The 21,503-nt window shown below is 43.9% G+C and overlaps 1 protein-coding gene across 1 annotated transcript; it reads left to right on the plus strand.

Moving 5' to 3' along the window:
- The first annotated feature begins 2,302 nt into the window (after positions 1–2,302).
- On the plus strand, positions 2,303–3,409 carry LOC147731637 (protein FAM200A-like). Its single transcript, XM_086954228.1, has one exon. It carries the CDS (start codon positions 2,303–2,305, stop codon positions 3,407–3,409), a length of 1,107 nt encoding a protein of 368 aa, XP_086810354.1.
- The last annotated feature ends 18,094 nt before the right edge of the window (positions 3,410–21,503 follow it).

The following is a 21,503-nucleotide window of genomic DNA, read 5'->3' on the forward strand; positions in this document are numbered from 1 at the left end:
CCATGTAGCTGCCTGCCCTGGTTCACTGTAGCTCCTCTCTTGCTAGTGGTGAATGAGTTATGAAGTCAGGCACATAGCTTTCTCCGCATAGGCCTGCGCTGCGTAGCGTCAAGCCTTTGAGCAGGTACTGAGATGCATAGTCCTGTACCTAGATGCGTGACTTACATGTGCTCTACTGCACTTTTGCAGTGGTGTGTGTGTGCTCCACAGCATTTGCTGAATTGGTTCGGGTGTTGTAGTTACATTTGCTGTGATGGTGTGTATGTGTGTGCAGCGCTGTGTTGTCAGCATTTTTCATGCATTTGTGTGTGAATGTTAGTGTATCAGTGGTGCTGTCTTGGGTTTGCTTCAATGACTTGAATGTGCTCTGTTGCATTTGCTACTAAGCTAGTTGGATGCCTGTTTAGCTTATTCAGGAATTATTCATGCTTTGCAGCATTTGCCTCTTATCCCAGCACAGTTCACCCCATTGCATTCTGGTAAATGCAGTATGCTTACTTTCAAAGTTGCTGTAGTCTTTCACCAAAGTTGGTGCAGGTAGTGCTGTTATATCTAGACACGTGTTTCTGGGTTAAGCCCGTCATCAGTAGAGAGCAAAAAGTATTAAGGAGCAAACAAAAGTCATCAGGGGTTGCTGAAATGGTGCCCAAGTCTTCACAGGTCACAGTACCTCTCCACAGGCACACAGGCGCATCCCAAGAGAGCTTGTTGGCTCAAGAGAGCCTTTTGAACACAGGGGGGATGGAGCTCACTGCCTCTCATCCCAGCACAGTTCACCCCATTGCATCCTGGTAAATGCAGTATGCTTACTTTCAAAGTTGCTGTAGTCTTTCACCAAAGTTGGTGCAGATAGTGCTGTTATCTCTAGACACGTGTTTCTGGGTTTAGCCTGTCATCAGTAGAATGCAAAAAGTATTAAGGAGCAGAAAAAAGTCATCAGGGGTTGCTGTAATGTCAGTCAAACTACTTCCATGATTTGGATTAAAAACTATATGTCCATTCTATAGCGTACCCTGTACTACTGTCATATGTCCTTCGCTGGGCCCAGGAATTGTTGAATTGTGGTCTTTGGTGTTACAAATCATACTCTGATGTACACATTAGCTGCAATTTGGCTTTCTTCATTGTTTGCAAAAATGTGCCATCTTAGATTTCATTACAAAACGGAATGCTCTTTCTATCTGTGTGGGGTACCAATAAGAATAATTGATCCAAATGGTCACCATCATCACGGGCTGCTATTGGAAATTAACAGAAATATTAGATCCATCATTAGAAAGAGGATAACTTTTGTTCTTCTTATACTTTTATTACCTGGATGTTTTGTAATTCAGACTTATTATACTGTGGAGACTGGATGAGACCAGGAAGAAACCTGGAAATACTTGAGCAAAGGAAAAGAAAAGAAGACCAGGAACTTTACAGATAGAAAGACCCCTCCACCTGAATAATTCAGATGTTTGGAACTGATTTCCATCTTTCTGATTGACAATGAAGAGATTTATAATGCCAAGTTCAAGTTCATCTGCGCAAAGTGAAGTTGCAGGTTCTTCTGACAAAGAGAACGGGAAACGAAAGGCCAAGTACAGAAAGTACGATGACAGGTATCTGGATTATGGTTTCACGTGTGTTCAGGTTAATAATGAGGACCGTCCTCAATGTGCAATCTGTTTAAAAGTTTTGGCTCTGGAATCCATGCATCCAAGTAAACTTAAGGGGCATCTTGAAAGTCTTCACCCAAATGTGGTCGGGAAGCCAAGGGAATTTTTTGTAAGAAAAGTTGCAGAAGCCAAACTACAAAAGTCCACTTTCTCTAAACAAACCAAAATGAATAGTAATGCGCTCCTGCCTTCATATCAAGTGGCCTATCTAGTTGCACAGAGTAAAAAACCCACACAATTGCAGAAGAGCTGATTTTGCCTGCTGCTGTTAAAATGGTAACAATCATGCTCGGCAAAGATGTGGGTAAACAGCTGCTGAAAGTGCCTCTTTCTAATAATACTATCAGCCGGAGGATAAATGATATGACTGAAGATATTAATTATTAGCTCATCTGTAATATAAGAGGCAAAGACTTTGCACTCCAGTTGGATGAGGCAACAGACAACCACAAAGACACTCATCTTATTTGCTATGTCCGGTTTCTACACGAAAAACAAATTGTTGAGGATTTGTTGTTCTTTAAAGAAATCAAAGGTGGAACTACAGGTCAAGACTTTTATGCAGTTGTGGATGATTTTATGTAACAGAATCAAATTGACTGGGAAAGATGTGTTGGGGTTTGTACAGATGGGGTCGTTCAATGGCAGGATGCTACCAAGGACTTCAAGCTCGCATACGATCTAAAGCGCCCAATGCTGTTTGGACACACTGTTTAATACACCGAGAAGCCCTGGCAGCAGGAAACCTCAGTGAAGAACTGCATGGTATTTTGAAAATAATAATCAAAGTGGTAAATCATATTAAAACAAGACCAATGAAAGCACAATTTTTTGCTAAACTTTGTGAGGACATGGGTACCGAACAGTCATGCCTCTTGTTCTACAGCAGTTCTCGTTGGCTGTCTCTTGGTAATTCCCTGCTTAGAGTGTATGAGCTGCGGAATGAAATATACTCATATTTACATGATGATGAACATTATTTTGCTGACAAATTTATTGATGCAGACTTTCTAATACATATGGGTTTTCTTTCTGATCTATTTGAAAAACTGAATGTAATGAACAAGTCCTTGCAAGGCAATACCACTAACATCTTGCAACTGTCAGACAAAGTTTCAGGCTTTAAGAAGAAAGTGATCCTTTGTAAAAGCAGTGTAAGCAAGGGTGACTATAAACGTTTTCCTTCATTAGACCAGTTTCTGCAGGAAAATGGGGTGGTGTTAAAGGAGGAACTGCAGACAGTTTTTGTTCTGTATTTGTCTCAACTGCATTTTTATCTTGACAAATATTTTCCAGAGGATGAAGTGGAGCCAATAAAATGGGTCAGCGACCCTTTCAATGCTAAGATACCTCAGCATTTCAACAATGAGGAAGCAGAACAGCTTATTAATGTTGCAAGTGACCCCACAATGAAAGTAAGGTTCCAGTCTCAGTCACTGTTTGACTTCTGGTGCAAAGCTGGGGATAAATACCCAATGATAAGCAAGAGAGCCCTGCATGTTTTGATCCCGTTTGCTACTTCATACTTTTGTGAAGCTGGTTTCTCAGCAGTTGCAGTAATAAAGTCCAAATATGGGGTAAAAATGTACCTTGAAAAAGAAATGCGTATTGCGATCTCAAAAATAACTCCAAGATTTCAGGAGCTGCAGCCTCTGCTGGAGTTCGCGGTGCAGCGGATCCCCGCGAGGCTCTCAGGAGTGAGAGAGCCCCGCCCGCTGCCACCGCCGAGTGAAGCACTGTACTACTGAGACCGGCAAGAGGAGGCCGTTCCAGCAGCAGCTGCTTAGCCTCTAGAGCCACCAGCTCTAATTCACATACTCAGTACTAACGGTAGTCAAATTCAGTGCTTGAACAATAATTATAGATTACACAATGTCTTATATCCAACATAATATCCTCTGATAAAGTTGTTGTATAAACCAAAACGCTTGAAAATCCACATTTAGCATAAAGACCAAGTGGGCAATCTTATATGTTCTGTGAGTATGAAGTCGTCCACTAATCACTTGTCTTTCTACGGACTTGTGCGTACTTATCATATCTGTAAAAGATCAGAGACGAAATAAGTGAGTTAAAAACCATTAGAGTCACTAAGTGCACAAAATTAAATTAATAACACAAAATCTAAAAAATATCAATATGGATATTGTCATCACATTACAGCTAATTGTCACAACTACATATATTTACAGATGAACTGACAGTTCCTCATCCATATTAAGTCCATTAGGGGCCTTGTCCATTTAGAACTGCAGGAGCACTGCGTGGAGGCTTCCTCATCTTGCTGCCTGTCGTCGTTGGATTCTCGTGGAACCAGGAAGACTCCACAACTTGCCGGACCCGCTGCGCGGGTCCAGCTGTGCCTGAAGACTCTGTGGGGCGTTGGGAGGGGAGCAGAACATCCTTGCACCCCTTTGAACACCGGCAGGGCTGCGAGCAGCCTAGCAGGGACTCCATTGCCCAGGAGTCCCTGCGTGCTACACCTGTGGCCGCTCTCCCTGCCGGTCACGCCCCCTGACATTGGCTAAAGCTGCTCTGTTCGCACAACTCAGCGGGAAACCTTGTCCATTTGGAACTGCTGGAGCACTGCGTGGAGGCTCCCTCATCTTGCTGCCTGTCGTCGTTGGATTCTCGTGGAACCAGGAAGACTCCACAACTTGCCGGACCCGCTGCACGGGTCCCGCTGCGCCTGAAGACTCTGTGGGGCGTTGGGAGGGGAGCAGAACATCCTTGCACCCCTTTGAACACCGGCAGGGCTGCGAGCAGCCTAGCAGGGACTCCATTGCCCAGGAGTCCCTGCGTGCTACACCTGTGGCCGCTCTCCCTGCCGGTCACGCCCCCTGACATTGGCTAAAGCTGCTCTGTTCGCACAACTCAGCGGGAAACCTTGTCCATTTGGAACTGCTGGAGCACTGCGTGGAGGCTCCCTCATCTTGCTGCCTGTCGTCGTTGGATTCTCGTGGAACCAGGAAGACTCCACAACTTGCGGGACCCGCTGCACGGGTCCCGCTGCGCCTGAAGACTCTGTGGGGCGTTGGGAGGGGAGCAGAACATCCTTGCACCCCTTTGAACACCGGCAGGGCTGCGAGCAGCCTAGCAGGGACTCCATTGCCCAGGAGTCCCTGCGTGCTACACCTGTGGCCGCTCTCCCTGCCGGTCACGCCCCCTGACATTGGCTAAAGCTGCTCTGTTCGCACAACTCAGCGGGAAACCTTGTCCATTTGGAACTGCTGGAGCACTGCGTGGAGGCTCCCTCATCTTGCTGCCTGTCGTCGTTGGATTCTCGTGGAACCAGGAAGACTCCACAACTTGCCGAACCCGCTGCGCGGGTCCCGCTGCGCCTGAAGACTCTGTGGGGCGTTGGGAGGGGAGCAGAACATCCTTGCACCCCTTTGAACACCAGCAGGGCTGCGAGCAGCCTAGCAGGGACTCCATTGCCCAGGAGTCCCTGCGTGCTACACCTGTGGCCGCTCTCCCTGCCGGTCACGCCCCCTGACATTGGCTAAAGCTGCTCTGTTCGCACAACTCAGCGGGAAACCTTGTCCATTTGGAACTGCTGGAGCACGGCGTGGAGGCTCCCTCATCTTGCTGCCTGTCGTCGTTGGATTCTCGTTGAACCAGGAAGACTCCACAACTTGCCGGACCCGCTGCGCGGGTCCCGCTGCGCTTGAAGACTCTGTGGGGCGTTGGGAGGGGAGCAGAACATCCTTGCACCCCTTTGAACACCGGCAGGGCTGCGAGCAGCCTAGCAGGGACTCCATTGCCCAGGAGTCTCTGCGTGCTACACCTGTGGCCGCTCTCCCTGCCGGTCACGCCCCCTGCCCTGTCCTAGCCCTATTTTACAGGGCGGAGCAACTGCTGCGCGGTAGCGCGCGGGAGCGCCCGGGGCAAAGACCGGGCAAAGCAGCCTAGCAGGGACTCCATTGCCCAGGAGTCCCTGCGTGCTACACCTGTGGCCGCTCTCCCTGCCGGTCACGCCCCCTGACATTGGCTAAAGCTGCTCTGTTCGCACAACTCAGCGGGAAACCTTGTCCATTTGGAACTGCTGGAGCACGGCGTGGAGGCTCCCTCATCTTGCTGCCTGTCGTCGTTGGATTCTCGTTGAACCAGGAAGACTCCACAACTTGCCGGACCCGCTGCGCGGGTCCCGCTGCGCCTGAAGACTCTGTGGGGCGTTGGGAGGGGAGCAGAACATCCTTGCACCCCTTTGAACACCGGCAGGGCTGCGAGCAGCCTAGCAGGGACTCCATTGCCCAGGAGTCTCTGCGTGCTACACCTGTGGCCGCTCTCCCTGCCGGTCACGCCCCCTGCCCTGTCCTAGCCCTATTTTACAGGGCGGAGCAACTGCTGCGCGGTAGCGCGCGGGAGCGCCCGGGGCAAAGACCGGGCAAAGAGCGGGCCGTTTGAGGCCGTTCGAGGTCTGAAGAAGTCTGGGCTGGGCCCCCCCCCCCTTTCCCGCCTTCTGTTTTGCCACTGGTATTGTCTTTGTTGTTTACTATTATTGTTGCTAAGCTTAGCCTTGCTGGATATGTGTACTCGGGCAAGCCGCAGCAGGGCTGCTGAGGGGGGCCTGAAACAAAACGGAACTTTGGATGATTTCATTACAAGAACACACATTGCCATAGATAAGGAAATCACCAAAATGCAAACTCGCGTTTCCCTTGATTTGGCGGCCGCTAGAAGACTGTCACAGGACATTGCTAACTCCAAAAAATCCTCCCTGGCCATATAGCATCTGCTATCACCCCGGAGCGCTCAGCCATTCCGCACTGCATAATCACGCAGGCGGTTGTCCACAACACTCCAGGTACGCCCCCTCTACCATTAACTCTGCCCCCCACTCACCAGTCCGCTATTCAGATTCCATCTGTGGCCACTCCTGTCCCATATCATGGTCAACCAAACTCTATTTTACCCCAAATTTCGGAAATTTCCGATCATTCCACATCTATTAGCAACAAAGGCAAAATACAGAAAAGAAAACGCAATTCTAGGTCTGCATATTCACGAAAGAAGGCCAAAATTGCTAGGATACACCAACTCAATGTTAGTAATCTCCCTGCGACTAGTGCTGCAGGAGGGACTGCTTTCCCTTTACAGGTACCCCCAGGAGCTGACAACGAGGGTACAGCTCTGGTAACCCCTAAAGACAATACAATATTAGAGGGAACTGGATCACAACTAGAGGAGCGGGAAGGGAAGGATGGGGAGTTTATAGAATTAGTTTGGGAAACCCTAAAAAAACTCCTATCTCCCCTGGACCTAAGACTCTCACGCTTTGAGAACCATCTTTTAGAGATAGAAAAGAGTATTATAGCTTTAGCAACTCTTGGCCTGCGAGGTCTAGAAAACAATGGTCTCCTAGAGGATAACTTAGTCCCACAACTACCAAACCATTCTCCTCCAGCACCAGCCCCAACCCGGCCAGTACCGAAACCCCGTACTAAGGGATATGACCTCAAAACTTCTGATCCCCCACCAAGGGCGCCAAAGCATCCCATCCCCCAAGCTCCTACACACAACAAAGTAGGTGCTCCTCCAATGTCGAATGCCAGTAAGGCCGCCTATCGAACTCCACAGGGCTCACAAAATAAAAGTAATTTTCGAGGGGGTTACATTGATCTTCCCCCTGAGGCCAATTCATACGTGGTAGTGTTGACGGGCGTGCCCGAAATTGAGAATGACCACCGAGAAAATCACTGGTCCTTGAAGAACAAGGTCATCCACTGGCTGAATGTGAGTAGGCCGATCCCAAATGGAATAAGAAGTAGAGTATTAATGGTGCTTAGAGTCCCTTGGGTAGGTCCTTCTCGGAAATCTAGTCCAGGTGACTGTATAGTCGTGACTTTTGAGGACCCACAGACAGCTCATCACATTTGCTCATGGATTACCCATCGGGAAGGCTCTCCATAGTACCTAGGCCACTAACATTCTTTTACCCACCACGTACTAAACAAATTCATGGGGGCGATTGGTCTTTGGTATCCCACCAGGCCCGTGGTGGGATAAGAGATAAAGGGCAAGTTCCAAATAGTTGGTGGTCCGGGGTACCAACCTCGAATAGGTTTGGCTGCCTTGAAGAAGTGGATTGACTCCTTAAGTCAGTTGACCTGCCACTGCATAAAAAGGTTTCCTTGTCCTCTGGGGATCACGACCCTCCACTCTCGGCAACAAATCCAGTTGGAAATAGCACCGATTCTTTTGGCCAATCAATGGTACATGCCTCGATAGAGTGGGGAGTGCCGAATACCCTTAACACTAATAGAGCTCTTGTAACAGTGCATGAGACAGATGCACATTTATCGACCCCGATGTTATTGCACCCATTGGCCCTGTCTGCTAGTAAAAGGCCCACTGCCACCTGGGTTAACACCCAAACAAAGAAGGAGGACATCGAAACATCAACTAGTGCTGATGTGGGGGTGACAGTATTGGAACATGGCATAAGAAGGTTAAGCTCCGTTTCTGATTCTGTTCCCCCTGCTTATGCCCCAACGATTAGGCTGAGAGCTGCAGGAAATCCACCCCTGAGGCTCCTAAGTTGGAATGTAGCAGGTCTTGCACGTAACTTCGACAACCCAGATAGGAATTCCTTTGTGGATTCCTTCGGGATTTGTCTTTTGCAAGAAACTTGGTGTCTGGAACCTCGTCACAGGGTAGGTTACACAACCTACTTTGTGCCTGCATCCCAACCACAGGGTAGTAAAGGTCGCCCGTCAGGTGGCCTCCTCATCTGGGTCAGCATTACTTTGGAGTTAACTATAAGGCACATAACCACAAAATCACCTGACCTACAGAGGCTATCAATCCAATGCCACGGGGGCAGGAAGTTAGAAGTGCTTAATCTCTACTTAAGGGGGGCTAGGAGTGGGGCTTCAATGTTATCCTCAGTAGGAATTGAGGAAGTGCTCGGATTTTGTAACATAGACTCCTTTGTCATCCTGGCTGGAGACCTAAACTGCTGTTTCGAACCCCTAGCCATTGAGGACATTCTAGACACCTGGGAAGACGATGCCAGGAGAGGCATTCCTTTGCTCTCTCTAGATCCGATTAAAAAATGGACCCAGAGTGCCATAGATATTAATGCCCTCTGTATGGAATACGATCTTAGAGCAACAAACAGTAGATCTAGGTCTGACACTGGGGGAGCACATACCTATAACAGGGTGGGACACACCTCAAGAATCGATTACATTTTGCTGAACCACAAGTTATGGGCTTATCATCAAGATATGGAAGTCCTGTTGACTACCGATAGTGGTCATAACCCACTGGCCCTAACCCTCAACCCTCCGTGGCAAGACATGAACCCAACCCCGTCACCACATATATGGAAATCATCCCACGAACTAGTTCCCTCGAACTGTGGCAGGCGATTAAAATGGGCGAAAGTTGCCGCAGACGAGGGAAGGATGGCCCAAGCAAAGTCCATAATGATATCTTTGGAGACACGATTAGAGTCATCAGAAATCAGCAATCATGATGTCCTCATGGCCTTTGTAGAAACCATTTCAGCTCTAAGTGAAATGTTTATTGTCCAACAGAGGAGGGTAAAGGCCACAAATAGAGCCGCAACTAAGGGTAGAGATAAATGGTACTCCTCTGCCTGTCATGCAGCCAAACGAGACCTTATTTTAGCCGTGAAATCAAAAGACCCGGGCCACATTAGTCTCGCTAGGAAATGCTATAAAAAAGTCCTATCCTCGGCTAGGGGAGTACATGAAACTAAATTCTGGAGTGATCTAATGACGGCGAGCTCCAAGAAGGACTCGAAGGGATTTTGGGAACTGCTTAGAGCTAGGGATAAACCCGTCGATTCTCAATTGACATGTAACATCACGGGTGAGGCATGGTTTGCCCATTTCTCTAAGCTTTATTCCATTCCGACAGGTTCACTACAATCCAATATGGGACTCTCGCACCGAGCGCCGGTTGTACATCTAAATAACGAACACTTCTTTGTTGCTAAGGAAGTTGAAGGGGCAATCAAGTGCCTTGTTGCCAACAAGGCTGCAGGCCCAGATGGCATCCCAGGGGACTTGATACGGGCCAATCCAGAGGTGTGGAGTAAACTTATTGCCTCACTTCTGAATGCGGCCCTGATGGGAGGCTGCCTTCCTGACTCTTGGAGGGGTGCGGAGGTCGTCCCGATTTTCAAGAAAGGTTGTCGGGACGACCCCGCTAACTATCGTCCAATTAGCTTGCTCGATTCCACTCAGAAAGTAGCTGGCAAAGTAGTCTTAGGTAGGATCTTACAGTGGGTTGAAGACAACCAAGTATTGTCAGACTTCCAGGCTGGCTTTAGATCGGGAACGGGGACCATCGTTTAGACATTCCGCCTACTAATGCTTTACTGGAAAGTGGTCGTATTGGGCAAGGGCAGTCTGTATCTCGCATTCATAGACTTACGGACTGCCTTTGACTTGGTCCCACGTGTACAGTTGTGGAATGTCTTAGAGGAGCTGGGTATCCCTTTGTACCTACTTAGCTTACTTATTAAGTTCCATGAGAGTAACTTTGCACAGATCAGGTGGGGAGATCAGGGCCAAAAAACATCACGTATTCCTGTAGATAGGGGTGTCCGCCAGGGTTGTGTGCTAGCCCCCACTCGGTTCTCACTTTATGTTAATGGAGTGGTGGAGCACCTGCTTAAACACCCAGCAGACGCACCCTCCCTGGCTGGTAGAAAAATTCCTACCCTCCTATTTGCAGACGACACCCTCCTGATCTCAAAAACTCCGATAGGCCTTCAAACGTTATTCTCCAGTTTTAAGGAATTCTGTGACTCTAAGGGTCTAGTTATTAATGTAAGCAAAACCAAATTTTTGGTCCTAAACCCCCCAAGGAAATCTGTCATTCCTCCCACCCTAGACTCAGTCCCACTTGAAAGGGTAAAGGAGTTTGATTATTTAGGTATCCGACTCTGTGACTCCATGAACTGGAAAGCCCACCACCAAAACGTTTTTTTGACTCACAAGAGGGTTACAGGGGCCTTGCTGAAAGAACAACGTGCCTCGTCCCTCAAACCCATTGGGGCGGTATTAGACATCTATAGGGCAAGGGTGGTGAGTGCGGCTCTGTATGGGTCTGAACTGTGGGGTGTCCAGAAAGTTGATACCTTAACACACCTTGAAAATAGATTCCATAAAGATCTTATGATGCTACCATATAGTACCCCTACACTACCACTCCTATTAGATGCTGGCACACGCCCAATAAGCGAGCAGGCAAGGCTACGACCCCTCCTTCTGTGGGCACGAATATCGAGGGTACCAGAACTATCGAGTTATGCTGAAGCCCTAAGGGAACTTCTTTCAACACCAGGTTGGCACAAGATCGGTTGACTTAAGGAAGTTAAGCGGCTTCTTTGCGTACTGGGCCTTGATGACGCTTGGGCCAATAGAACTGCTCCAACAAAACAGATGCTAAAGAAATTATATTGGTCATGGGTAACAAATGGGAGAAATAGCAATTCCAAATTATGCAGATCCACTGTAGAGTTTTTGTTGATTAAGGAGCTCCCTTCTAGAGAATCATACTTAGATATGATCCTCAAACCCTGGGATAGGTCATTGTACTTTAAATTCAGGGTGGGAGTATTACCCTTAGGGGAGCTGACAGCAAATTGGAAGCCACCGCTGCAAACTATACCATATTGTCCCTTTTGTGAGAACAGGTATGAGTCTGTTGCCCACTTAATGTTTGAGTGTCCAGCCTATGCAGCCCCTCGATGCAGATGGCTGAAACAGCTATGCAGGAATCTTGGCACCAGATCCCATCTGGAGGCTTTACGCATCCTAAGATCTGATGCTCGCCCTCTGTTCGCCTGTTGCCTGGCAAAATTCCTGGGTTGGGCATGGCGGATAAGATCCGCAAGGCAATTGTCTCTGCCGTAATATGAACTGTAATGGCCATAGTGCTACATTTTAGCTATTTTTAGAACCTTTTGGCAAATGAGTTTTTTCTATGTTGTTTTAATGTAAGTTTACATGAATTTGTAGAACTGATAAATTGTATAATGAGAACAGAGGAATGAATTGCCAAAATGTATTTCTTTTATTATTTCTGTATTGTAATGCTTTTATGATATGATTAATATATCGAAATAAAGCTATTCAACAACATTAGGGGCCATAGTGTTGAATCGAATGATAAATTAAGATTCCAAGCGTCTTAATTCAGCTAATCTATTTCCTCCTCTGATATTCGGGAAAATGCAATCAATCACTGCAAATTTCACTAAGTTGGGATTACTTTTGTGGAACTCCTGGAAATGTCTAGCCACAGGATAGTTTTTATCATTTTTATTGATAGCCCGCAGGTGTTCCAGCACTCTTTTTTTGCCTTTGTGAATGGTACTGCCTATGTAGTACTTGTTGCATGGGCATTTTAACGTGTATATAGCATATTCAGTGTTGCAACTGGTATGTTTTTGTACACCAAATGAGGCCTCATTATCATTGAACTTTATGGATTTTTAAGTTACTACTGTATTTACAGGCTTTGCACTGGTTACATATGTAAAACCCTTTCACATCGTTCAATCTTTTTTGACTTTGGATTACATTTTTGCATAAATGATCTCGTAAAGATCTTGGTTTACGAAAAGTTAAGGAAGGATAGTTACCCACATGATCTTTAAGGTTATCATCAGTTTTCAATACATCCCAGAATTTCTTTAGACTTTTTCTGACTTCCCAAGCATGGGTATTAAGCTTGGTAACAAATCTAATGGGTGCATTCGTTCTGGTCAATTCCTTAGGATTTGTGGAGAAAATGAGGTCGTTTCGTTTAAGGGTGTCAACCTTATTGCTGGATTCTTTGATAAGTTTAGCACTGTAGCCTCTGGCCAAAAATCTTTCAGTCATGGTGAGTTTTTCAGCCTCGTATTTCTCCTCTGTACTGCAGTTCCTGCGAGCCCGCAAGAGCTCCCCATAGGGGATACTGCGTATCAGACTTTTAGGATGGCAACTGTTTGCGTGCAGCAAACTATTGCCAGCCATTGTTTTTCAATATAGGGAACTGCAGATTTTATTGTTTTTAACCTCCAGTTTAAGGTCTAAAAATTCAAGGGCAGATTTGTCTAGCTGGATTGTGAATTTAAGATTCAAGTCGTTGGTGTTAAGGGTAGCTAAAAATTCATGTGCCTCTTTTTCTGTAACCTTTCCATATACAGAAAATATCATCTATGTACCGTATCCAGAGAACGGCGTGGTCTTTGTACTGTTGGGATTTGTACACAACCTGCTCCTCCCACCAGCCGAGGTATAAACCTGCGAAACTGGGGGCGAAACAGGTTCCCATCGCCGTCCCCTGGATCTGTTTATAGATGACTTTATCAAAAAGGAAAAAATTGTTACCTAGACACAATTGAATCATGTCTGGTAACATCTCTGTGTGAAACAGTGAGGATAAAGGTCTCTCCTTAAAAAATGCTCGACATGCTCTGATCCCCAGATCTTGAGGAATGCAAGTATATAGGCTGCGCTCATCTAAGAAATTGTGTTGCCCATTGCAACAACTGTAACTACTGCACTTAAAATTCTTTTGCCTATATGCAAAGTATTTGAACTAAAGTAATTCATTCTGAGAAAGTATATTTTGTATTGTAATGTATAATGTAATTATAATGTAATTTAAAAAAGTAAAATATCTAAAAAACTGTACTACATCAGTATCAAAAAAATCAGTATACCAACTAATACATTAAACATTTTCATTTACTAAACCTTTGAAATTCACTGAAAAAAACATAGGTTTCAGGCCTGGTATAGTTAGGAATTAGCACTTAAAAAACCTTTGAAATTCACTGAAAAAACTATAGGTTTCAGGCTTGATATAGTTAGAAATTAGGATTTAAAAAACCTTTGAAAGTCACTGACAAAAAACATAGGTTTAAGGTCTGATATGGTTAGGAATTAGCATTTAAAAAACTTTAGAAATTCACTGAGAAAACCATAGGTTTTAGGGGTGTTATAGTTAGCTGGACATTTCACTCATAGAAAACCATTGAAATTCCTCCGATATAGTTAGTTTTACTAACTATATCTTGCGTGCCCGCAATCCACTGCTGATGATGTCACATATTACATCATTCATGACATGGTCAGTGACATCACTGATGACATCTCGAGGGCAAGTGGTGCCCGAAACACGTAACTAGGAAGCAAGAATGAAGATTTGAATTTGCCTGCAGTTCCAGTGGTTCGTGATTCCTTTCGGAGCTGAAGCTGTGAAAAGTGGCGCTGCGAGCAGACGAAGGATCTGGGTGATCCTTTCATATATATATATACCACTCCACCTACTCCAAAATTACGAAGTAACACAGACACAGTAGTATGTTGCAGCAAAAGCTTGAATACATTTTTTGCTGCAACATACCGCTGTGCCAGTGGTGCTTCGGAATTTTGGAGTAGGTGGAGTGATATTACACAGGGTCTCCGGTACCCTGAACGTGGATGGCCCGAAATTGACGGCCTCTACTTGAACCGGACTCTTGTTTGTGTATATATATATATATATATATATATATATATATATATATATATATATATATATATATATATATATATATATATATATATATATATTACCTACTGGCGGTCGCCAGTAGGTATATATAGTTAGGATTTTTTCTCTATGGGATTTTTGAAAATTCTATGTCTAATAACTTTGGCGTTTGTGGACGGAATTGGCTGAAATTTTCAGGAAAATGGAACATTTTGTTTCTGAGCAGCCCCTGACAATTTGGGGGGGTTTCATCAAGGGGGGGCCGAGAAAAAAGGGGGGTCCCAAAACGCGTTTTTCCCATGTTAATTTCCATAGGGCGGTTGGCCTCACTTTTAGCTCAAACGGCTGAATGGATTTGCACGACACTTGGCAAAATTGTAGGGACTGTTAGCCCGATGTGCCTTTGCTAGGTCTCAATATATGTGCTTCAGTGGATTTTGAGTAATTTAGGTTCAAAAAAAGATATATATCTGGGCGGAGCCTAACCACACATCTGATCTGATTGGCTGTCAGCACTTCATCCAAGAAGTGTTGGCAGCCATCTTGGGACCAATATACATGATAGCACCTCATTAAAAAGCATTGTAGTTAATAGAGGGTTTTAGGACTTTAGTTACATTATAAATCATTTGTTGATGGTACCATACTCGTTTTAGGAATTGTGGTGGGTTCTAAGGTGATTTTACCATGTGAAAAAACCTTCTGCTGTGATATCATGAATATTGTTTGAAAGAAAACTAATATCTCATGATTTTCCCACAGTGGTTTGGAAGGGGATCTATAAGCTAAACTGAAAGCATATTTTCTGTAAATTCACATTATCTTTCTCAGTCATGTGAAAATGAAGTCTGACATTCTCAGTAAAACATGTACATCCAACAAGGACAGAGACTGTCAGTTGATTCCTTTGTGTTCTACTGCAGCCTCCTAGAGTGTTCTAAAGAACAACTAGAGCGCTAACAGTCCTACTTATTACAAAGGTATGGCACACCTGAAGCCATCTTGATTGGAATAAAGTGGTAACTCTTAAAACATTTAATTTAAAAAGAAGCAACATGAGGGGGTATATTTTGCCATAGAAAGTATGATTAGTGCTGCAGAATGAAAAATTAGGGCACATTTTGAGTGACTTCTCAAATCCTTTTCTATTTCATTAAAACATTCTGACATGCAGTCTCCCAAAATGGCCACCAGAGACAAAAGAGCCCAAATGTAGCCCAAATATCACCCAGATGTAGCCCAAGTATAGCCCAATGACAGAATGTCCCAGAGTGTTCTAAAGAACAACTAGAGCGCTAACAGTCCTACTTATTACAAAGGTATAGCACACCTGGAGCCATCGTGATGGGAATAAAGTGGTAACTCTTAAAACATTTAATTTAAAAAGGAACAAAATGAGGGGGTATATTATGCAATAGAAGGTATTATTAGTGCTGCAGAAAGAAACATTAGGGCACATTTTGAGTGACTTTTCAAATCCTCTTCTATTTCATTAAAAAATTCTGACATGCAGTCTCTCAAAATGGCCACCAGAGACAAAAGAGCCCAAATGTAGCCCAAATATCACCCAGATGTAGCCCAAGTATAGCCCAATGACAGAATGTCCCAGAGTGTTCTAAAGAACAACTAGAGCGCTAACAGTCCTACTTATTACAAAGGTATGGCACACCTGAAGCCATCTTGATTGGAATAAAGTGGTAACTCTTAAAACATTTAATTTAAAAAGGAACAAAATGAGGGGGTATATTTTGCCATATGAATTATGATTAGTGCTGCAGAAAGAAAAATTAGGGCACATTTTGAGTGACTTCTCAAACCCTCTTCAATTTCATTAAAAAATTCTGACATACAGTCTCCCAAGATGGCCACCAGAGACAAAAGAGCCTAAATGTAGCCCAAATATCACCCAGATGTACCCCAAGTATAGTCCAATGACAGAATGTCCCAGAGTGTTCTAAAGAACAACTAGAGCGCTAACAGTCTTACTTATGACAAACGTATGGCACACCAGAAGCCATCTTGATTGGAATGAAGTGGTAAGTCTGAAAACACTCAATTTAAAAAGGAACAACATGAGGGGGTTAATTTTGCCATAGAAAGTATGATTAGTGCTTCAGAAAGAAAAATTAGGGATCATTTTGAGTGACTTCTCAAATCCTCTTCTATTTCATTAAAAAAATTCTGACATGCAGACTGAAACATGCACTTTGAATACCAGCAGCAGACGTCCCTGGTGAGCAGTAGCTTTACTACAGTGATCTAATGTGCAACTAGAGTGCTAACATTCAGAATTTATGGCAAATGTGTGACACATCTGAATGCCTTCTTGATGGAACCAAAGTAAACAAGCATTGAAAATGCAATAGATCTCGCCCTCGTTTAAGTTAAAGCCATTCTGTTTGTAATGAGGTGGCTTTTTAGCTTTGCTTTTATTAGTGTTTTTTCAACTTTCATGTAAATAACATGCATCTGTATGCATATAAGTATATGTATGCATGCATTTATGTTTGTATTTATATAGATATACAGATGACATATGTTTATATATGTATGTATATATATATATATTCACTGAAAAAACCATAGGTTATAGACCATATATAGTTAGGAATTAGCATTTACAAAACCTTGAAAATTCACTGAAAAAACCATAGGTTATAGACCATATATAGTTAGGAATTAGCATTTACAAAACCTTGAAAATTCACTGAAAAAACCATAGGTTATAGACCATATATAGTTAGGAATTCGCATTTACAAAACCTTATTTTACTCACACAAAACCATTGAAATTCCATATATAGTTAGTTGCACTAACTATATATCGCGCACCCGCAATCCACTGCTGATGATGTCACATATTACATCATTCATGACATGGTCAGTGACATCACTGATGACATCACTGATGACATCTCAAATGACATCACTGATGACATCACTGATGACAACATCCAGTGACTGTATGTTTCTGTAAAGTTAAAATATGTCTTACATATTGAAGAATGAGTGGATGTATAAGTGTCTGGATGAAGGATTTAGTAGGTGCATGACTGACTGTATGAGTGAGTGATTAAATGTGTCTCACTGAGTGCATGGGTTAGTGACTGAACTGTCTTAATTTGTGCATCATTATGTCTGTTGTTCTGTAAACTGTTACATGTGTTGATAAGTAGCTATATGAGTAACAATATGGGTTATTGATTGGTTGCCCAAGTATTTGTATGGGAGACTGAGTGTGTGTGTGGGTGGCTGGGAGGTGTATGACTCTGTGCATAGATGTGTGAGCAGTTGATTCACTAGATGTATGGTTTCAAAAGTGCATGTGGAAACAGCTGTATGGGCGGTTGACTGTGTGCATGAGTGTATTGGTGAGTGAATGGATATCTCAGTGCTACATGTCAAAGTAAGTACATATGTAAAACACAGTACATGTGAGAGTTGACATATATAAATAACTGTGCATAGGAGCCAGTGAATGTGTGAGTGGCTGTATGGATCATTGTGAACTTGTATCAGGGATTGTATAAGAGAGTAAATATGTGTTAGTATATGTTTGAATAAGTAAAGTTTGTATAACTGTATAGTTGAGGAAATGGAGGTGTGATTGATTCTTTGCATGACTGACTAGGTGTGTGAGTAACTCCATGGATGAGTGACAGTCTGTGAGTGTCTGTTTACACTGATTGTATCTAAGGTTATATTAGAGTCTGAAGAGGTTCATCGTATTATCACATGAATGATATCATCAGTGATGTGATCAGTAATGTCAAATGAGATGTCATCAGTGATGTCATCAGTGATGTCATTTGAGATGTCATCAGTGATGTCATTTGAGATGTCATCAGTGATGTCATCAGTGATGCCACTGACCATGTCATGAATGATGTAATATGTGACATCATCAGCAGTGGATTGCGGGTGCGCGATATATAGTTAGTGCAACTAACTATATATGGAATTTCAATGGTTTTGTGTGAGTAAAATAAGGTTTTGTAAATGCGAATTCCTAACTATATATGGTCTATAACCTATGGTTTTTTCAGTGAATATATATATATATATATATTCACTGAAAAAACCATAGGTTATAGACCATATATAGTTAGGGATTAGCATTTACAAAACCTTAATTTACTCGCACAAAACCATTGAAATTCGCATATATAGTTAGTTGCACTAACTATATATTGCGCACCCGCAATCCACTGCTGATGATGTCACATATTACATCATTCATGACATGGTCAGTGACATCACTGATGACATCACTGATAACAGCATCCAGTGACTGTATGTTTCTGTAAAGTTAAAATATGTCTTACATATTGAAGAATGAGTGGATGTATAAGTGTCTGGATGAAGGATTTAGTAGGTGCATGACTGACTGTATGAGTGAGTGATTAAATGTGTCTCACTGAGTGCATGGGTTAGTGACTAAACTATCTTAATTTGTGCATCATTATGTCTGTTGTTCTGTAAACTGCTGCATGTGTTGATCAGTAGCTATATGAGTAACTATATGGGTTATTGATTGGTTGCCCAAGTATTTGTATGGGAGACTGAGTGTGTGTGTGGGTGGCTGGGAGGTGTGTGACTCTGTGCATAGATGTGTGAGTAGTTGATTCACTATATGTATGGGTTCAAAAGTGCATGTGGAAACAGCTGTATGGGCGGTTGACTGTCTGCATGAGTGTATTGGTGAGTGAATGGATATCTCAGTGCTACATGTCAAAGTAAGTACATATGTAAAACACAGTACATGTGAGAGCTGACATATATAAATAACTGTGCATAAGAGCCAGTGAATGTGTGAGTGGCTGTATGGATCATTGAGAACTTGTATCAGGGATTGTATAAGAGAGTAAATATGTGTTAGTATATGTTTGAATAAGTAAGGTGTGTATAACTGTATAGATGAGGAAATGGAGGTGTGATTGATTCTTGGCATGACTGACTAGGCGTGTGAGTAACTCCATGGATAAGTGACAGTCTGTGAGTGTCTGTTTACACTGATTGTATCTAAGGTTATATTAGAGTCGGAAGAGGTTCTTCGTATTATCACATGAATGTTATCATCAGTGATGTGATCAGTAATGTCAAATGAGATGTCATCAGTGATGTCATCAGTGATGTCATTTGAGATGTCATCAGTGATGTCATCAGTGATGTCATTTGAGATGTCATCAGTGATGTCATCAGTGATGTCATTTGAGATGTCATCAGTGATGTCACTGACCATGTCATGAATGATGTAATATGTGACATCATCAGCAGTGGATTGCGGGTGCGCAATATATAGTTAGTGCAACTAACTATATATGCGAATTTCAATGGTTTTGTGCGAGTAAATTAAGGTTTTGTAAATGCTAATCCCTAACTATATATGGTCTATAACCTATGGTTTTTTCAGTGAATTTTCAAGGTTTTGTAAATGCTAATTCCTAACTATATATGGTCTATAACCTATGTTTTTTTCAGTGAATTTCAATGGTTTTTTAATAGCAAATATCAAAAGCTGTAAAATGTCAAGTACGTGGTAGGTAAAAACATTTTCGTATTTATGCACGCTGATGTGCTTTGAACGCTGCCCCCCCCTCCTCTTTTCTTTTAGGAGTATTCTCTCTTTGCAGATAGTGAAGGGTAGGCAACACAGGCCTTTGCCCCCGTTGTAATCCGTCGTGCCTGCTTCCCTCTCCATTTGATTGATTGTTATCCTAGCATTTATTGTTTTGGAATTGGTTCTCTTTGGTTCATTCTCTATTTACAAACAAGCACAGAGTCGCAATACTCTGTTTAGTCTTTGCAGATAGTGAAAAATCGTTAAAAAACAAAAGGAATCAAGCAAAATCAGTAGGCCATTAATGGGATCTCTTTTTGACCTCGCTAAAATAGAAACATTATGAACAACCCCTCATGACAAATACGAAACTAGTGAGAGGAACTGAGCTTGACACCATGATGGCTGCAAGACAGCTCGGCTCCGCCGCCCACCCCACCCATAATAACGACAAACACTATGCAAATATTATAAATATATACAACACACCAGCAAAGTAACAGGGTAAAACGTTTTATTAAATAACTATTTACATGGCAGCCTGCTGCAACATCGATCCAAACAAGCCTTTGTATTTGGGACTCAAAAAAAACAATCAATAGTAAGATTTTCATAGGTGAGTGTAGGTTCATGGTTTTCCATCCACAGACTAAAAGCCTGGAGTGGGAATGAAAGAACAATAAATAGGTAAGAAGGAAAGCAGAGGCTGTGGGAAGGACTCTGGATATGGTATGTTGCTTGGTCCCTGAGATGCTTCGATGTCACTGCCTTGCACAAATGGCATAAGTCCTGGATGTTGGGTGCCATAGTTGAGGGTTCGGAGCAGCGCTTGTAACACTGTCTGAAGCTTATTTGCACCTGCTGCAGCTTCACTATTCTCAAAGTAAGTGGGGGCTGTTTGTGGACCTGACTGCATTGGAAAACAATGTGATGCAGTGCCTCCCTGAACCGCTTGACGGAGGCCCCCGAGATAATTGCGCCTGCTCCACACCTTGTCCCACAATCCGTTTGACCTGAAGACACGTCCTGCGGTGCCCTGGTCCGACCATCACATATGCCTGCACCAGGAGACGGCGTGGGGTGCAGTAGAAGGGAGAGGCGGCGCGAACGAGCCTCCCCCACCTCCCCAGGTGGAGGTTTCTCAGCTACACCCCAGCGCTTCACTCGACCAGCTGACTTGCGCGCGCTCTTGCGACACAGTGCCTCGCTCGGCCAGCTGAATTGCGCCTGCTCTTGCTATTACAACGTCTCACCCGCCATCCAACGGAATTGCACCCAATCTTACGGTACAGCGACAGGCGGCTGCTACGGAGCTCACGAAATGGCGGTCGACTCCACAGACTTGGACCTGGCCTGCAAAGATGGCTCTGGGCAACCGTGGAACTCGGACGCTTGACTGCTAGGGCATGGGCCCCATTCCCAAAAGAGTCCCCTCAGCCTTGAAGATTCTACAACAGTCACCGGGACCCCCGACTCCCGTAAACTTCCGGTGGGGAGCGACTGCCATGATTGCTCACGGAATGGCCAAATCGTAGCCACGAGATGGTGGTGCTCTCATGCTGATGCCAGCTTCAGTCTGAAACATCCAGAAACACTGTAGACTACCAATTCGATCCGTTCCGGTGGAGCCCCAACATGAACCGGTAGAGAAGAACTTGCCCTCCCCTCTTTGATTGATGGTTCTTGTTGCCTGTCCCTTCTCTTGTCATTTAACATAACTTTTTGGACTGCTGAAAGGGGTTGTGTTCCGACCGCTGGTTGGTGGAGACATT

This window comes from Lissotriton vulgaris, chromosome 2_1, assembly GCF_964263255.1.
Source record: "Lissotriton vulgaris chromosome 2_1, aLisVul1.2, whole genome shotgun sequence".
Classification (NCBI taxonomy): domain Eukaryota; kingdom Metazoa; phylum Chordata; class Amphibia; order Caudata; family Salamandridae; genus Lissotriton; species Lissotriton vulgaris.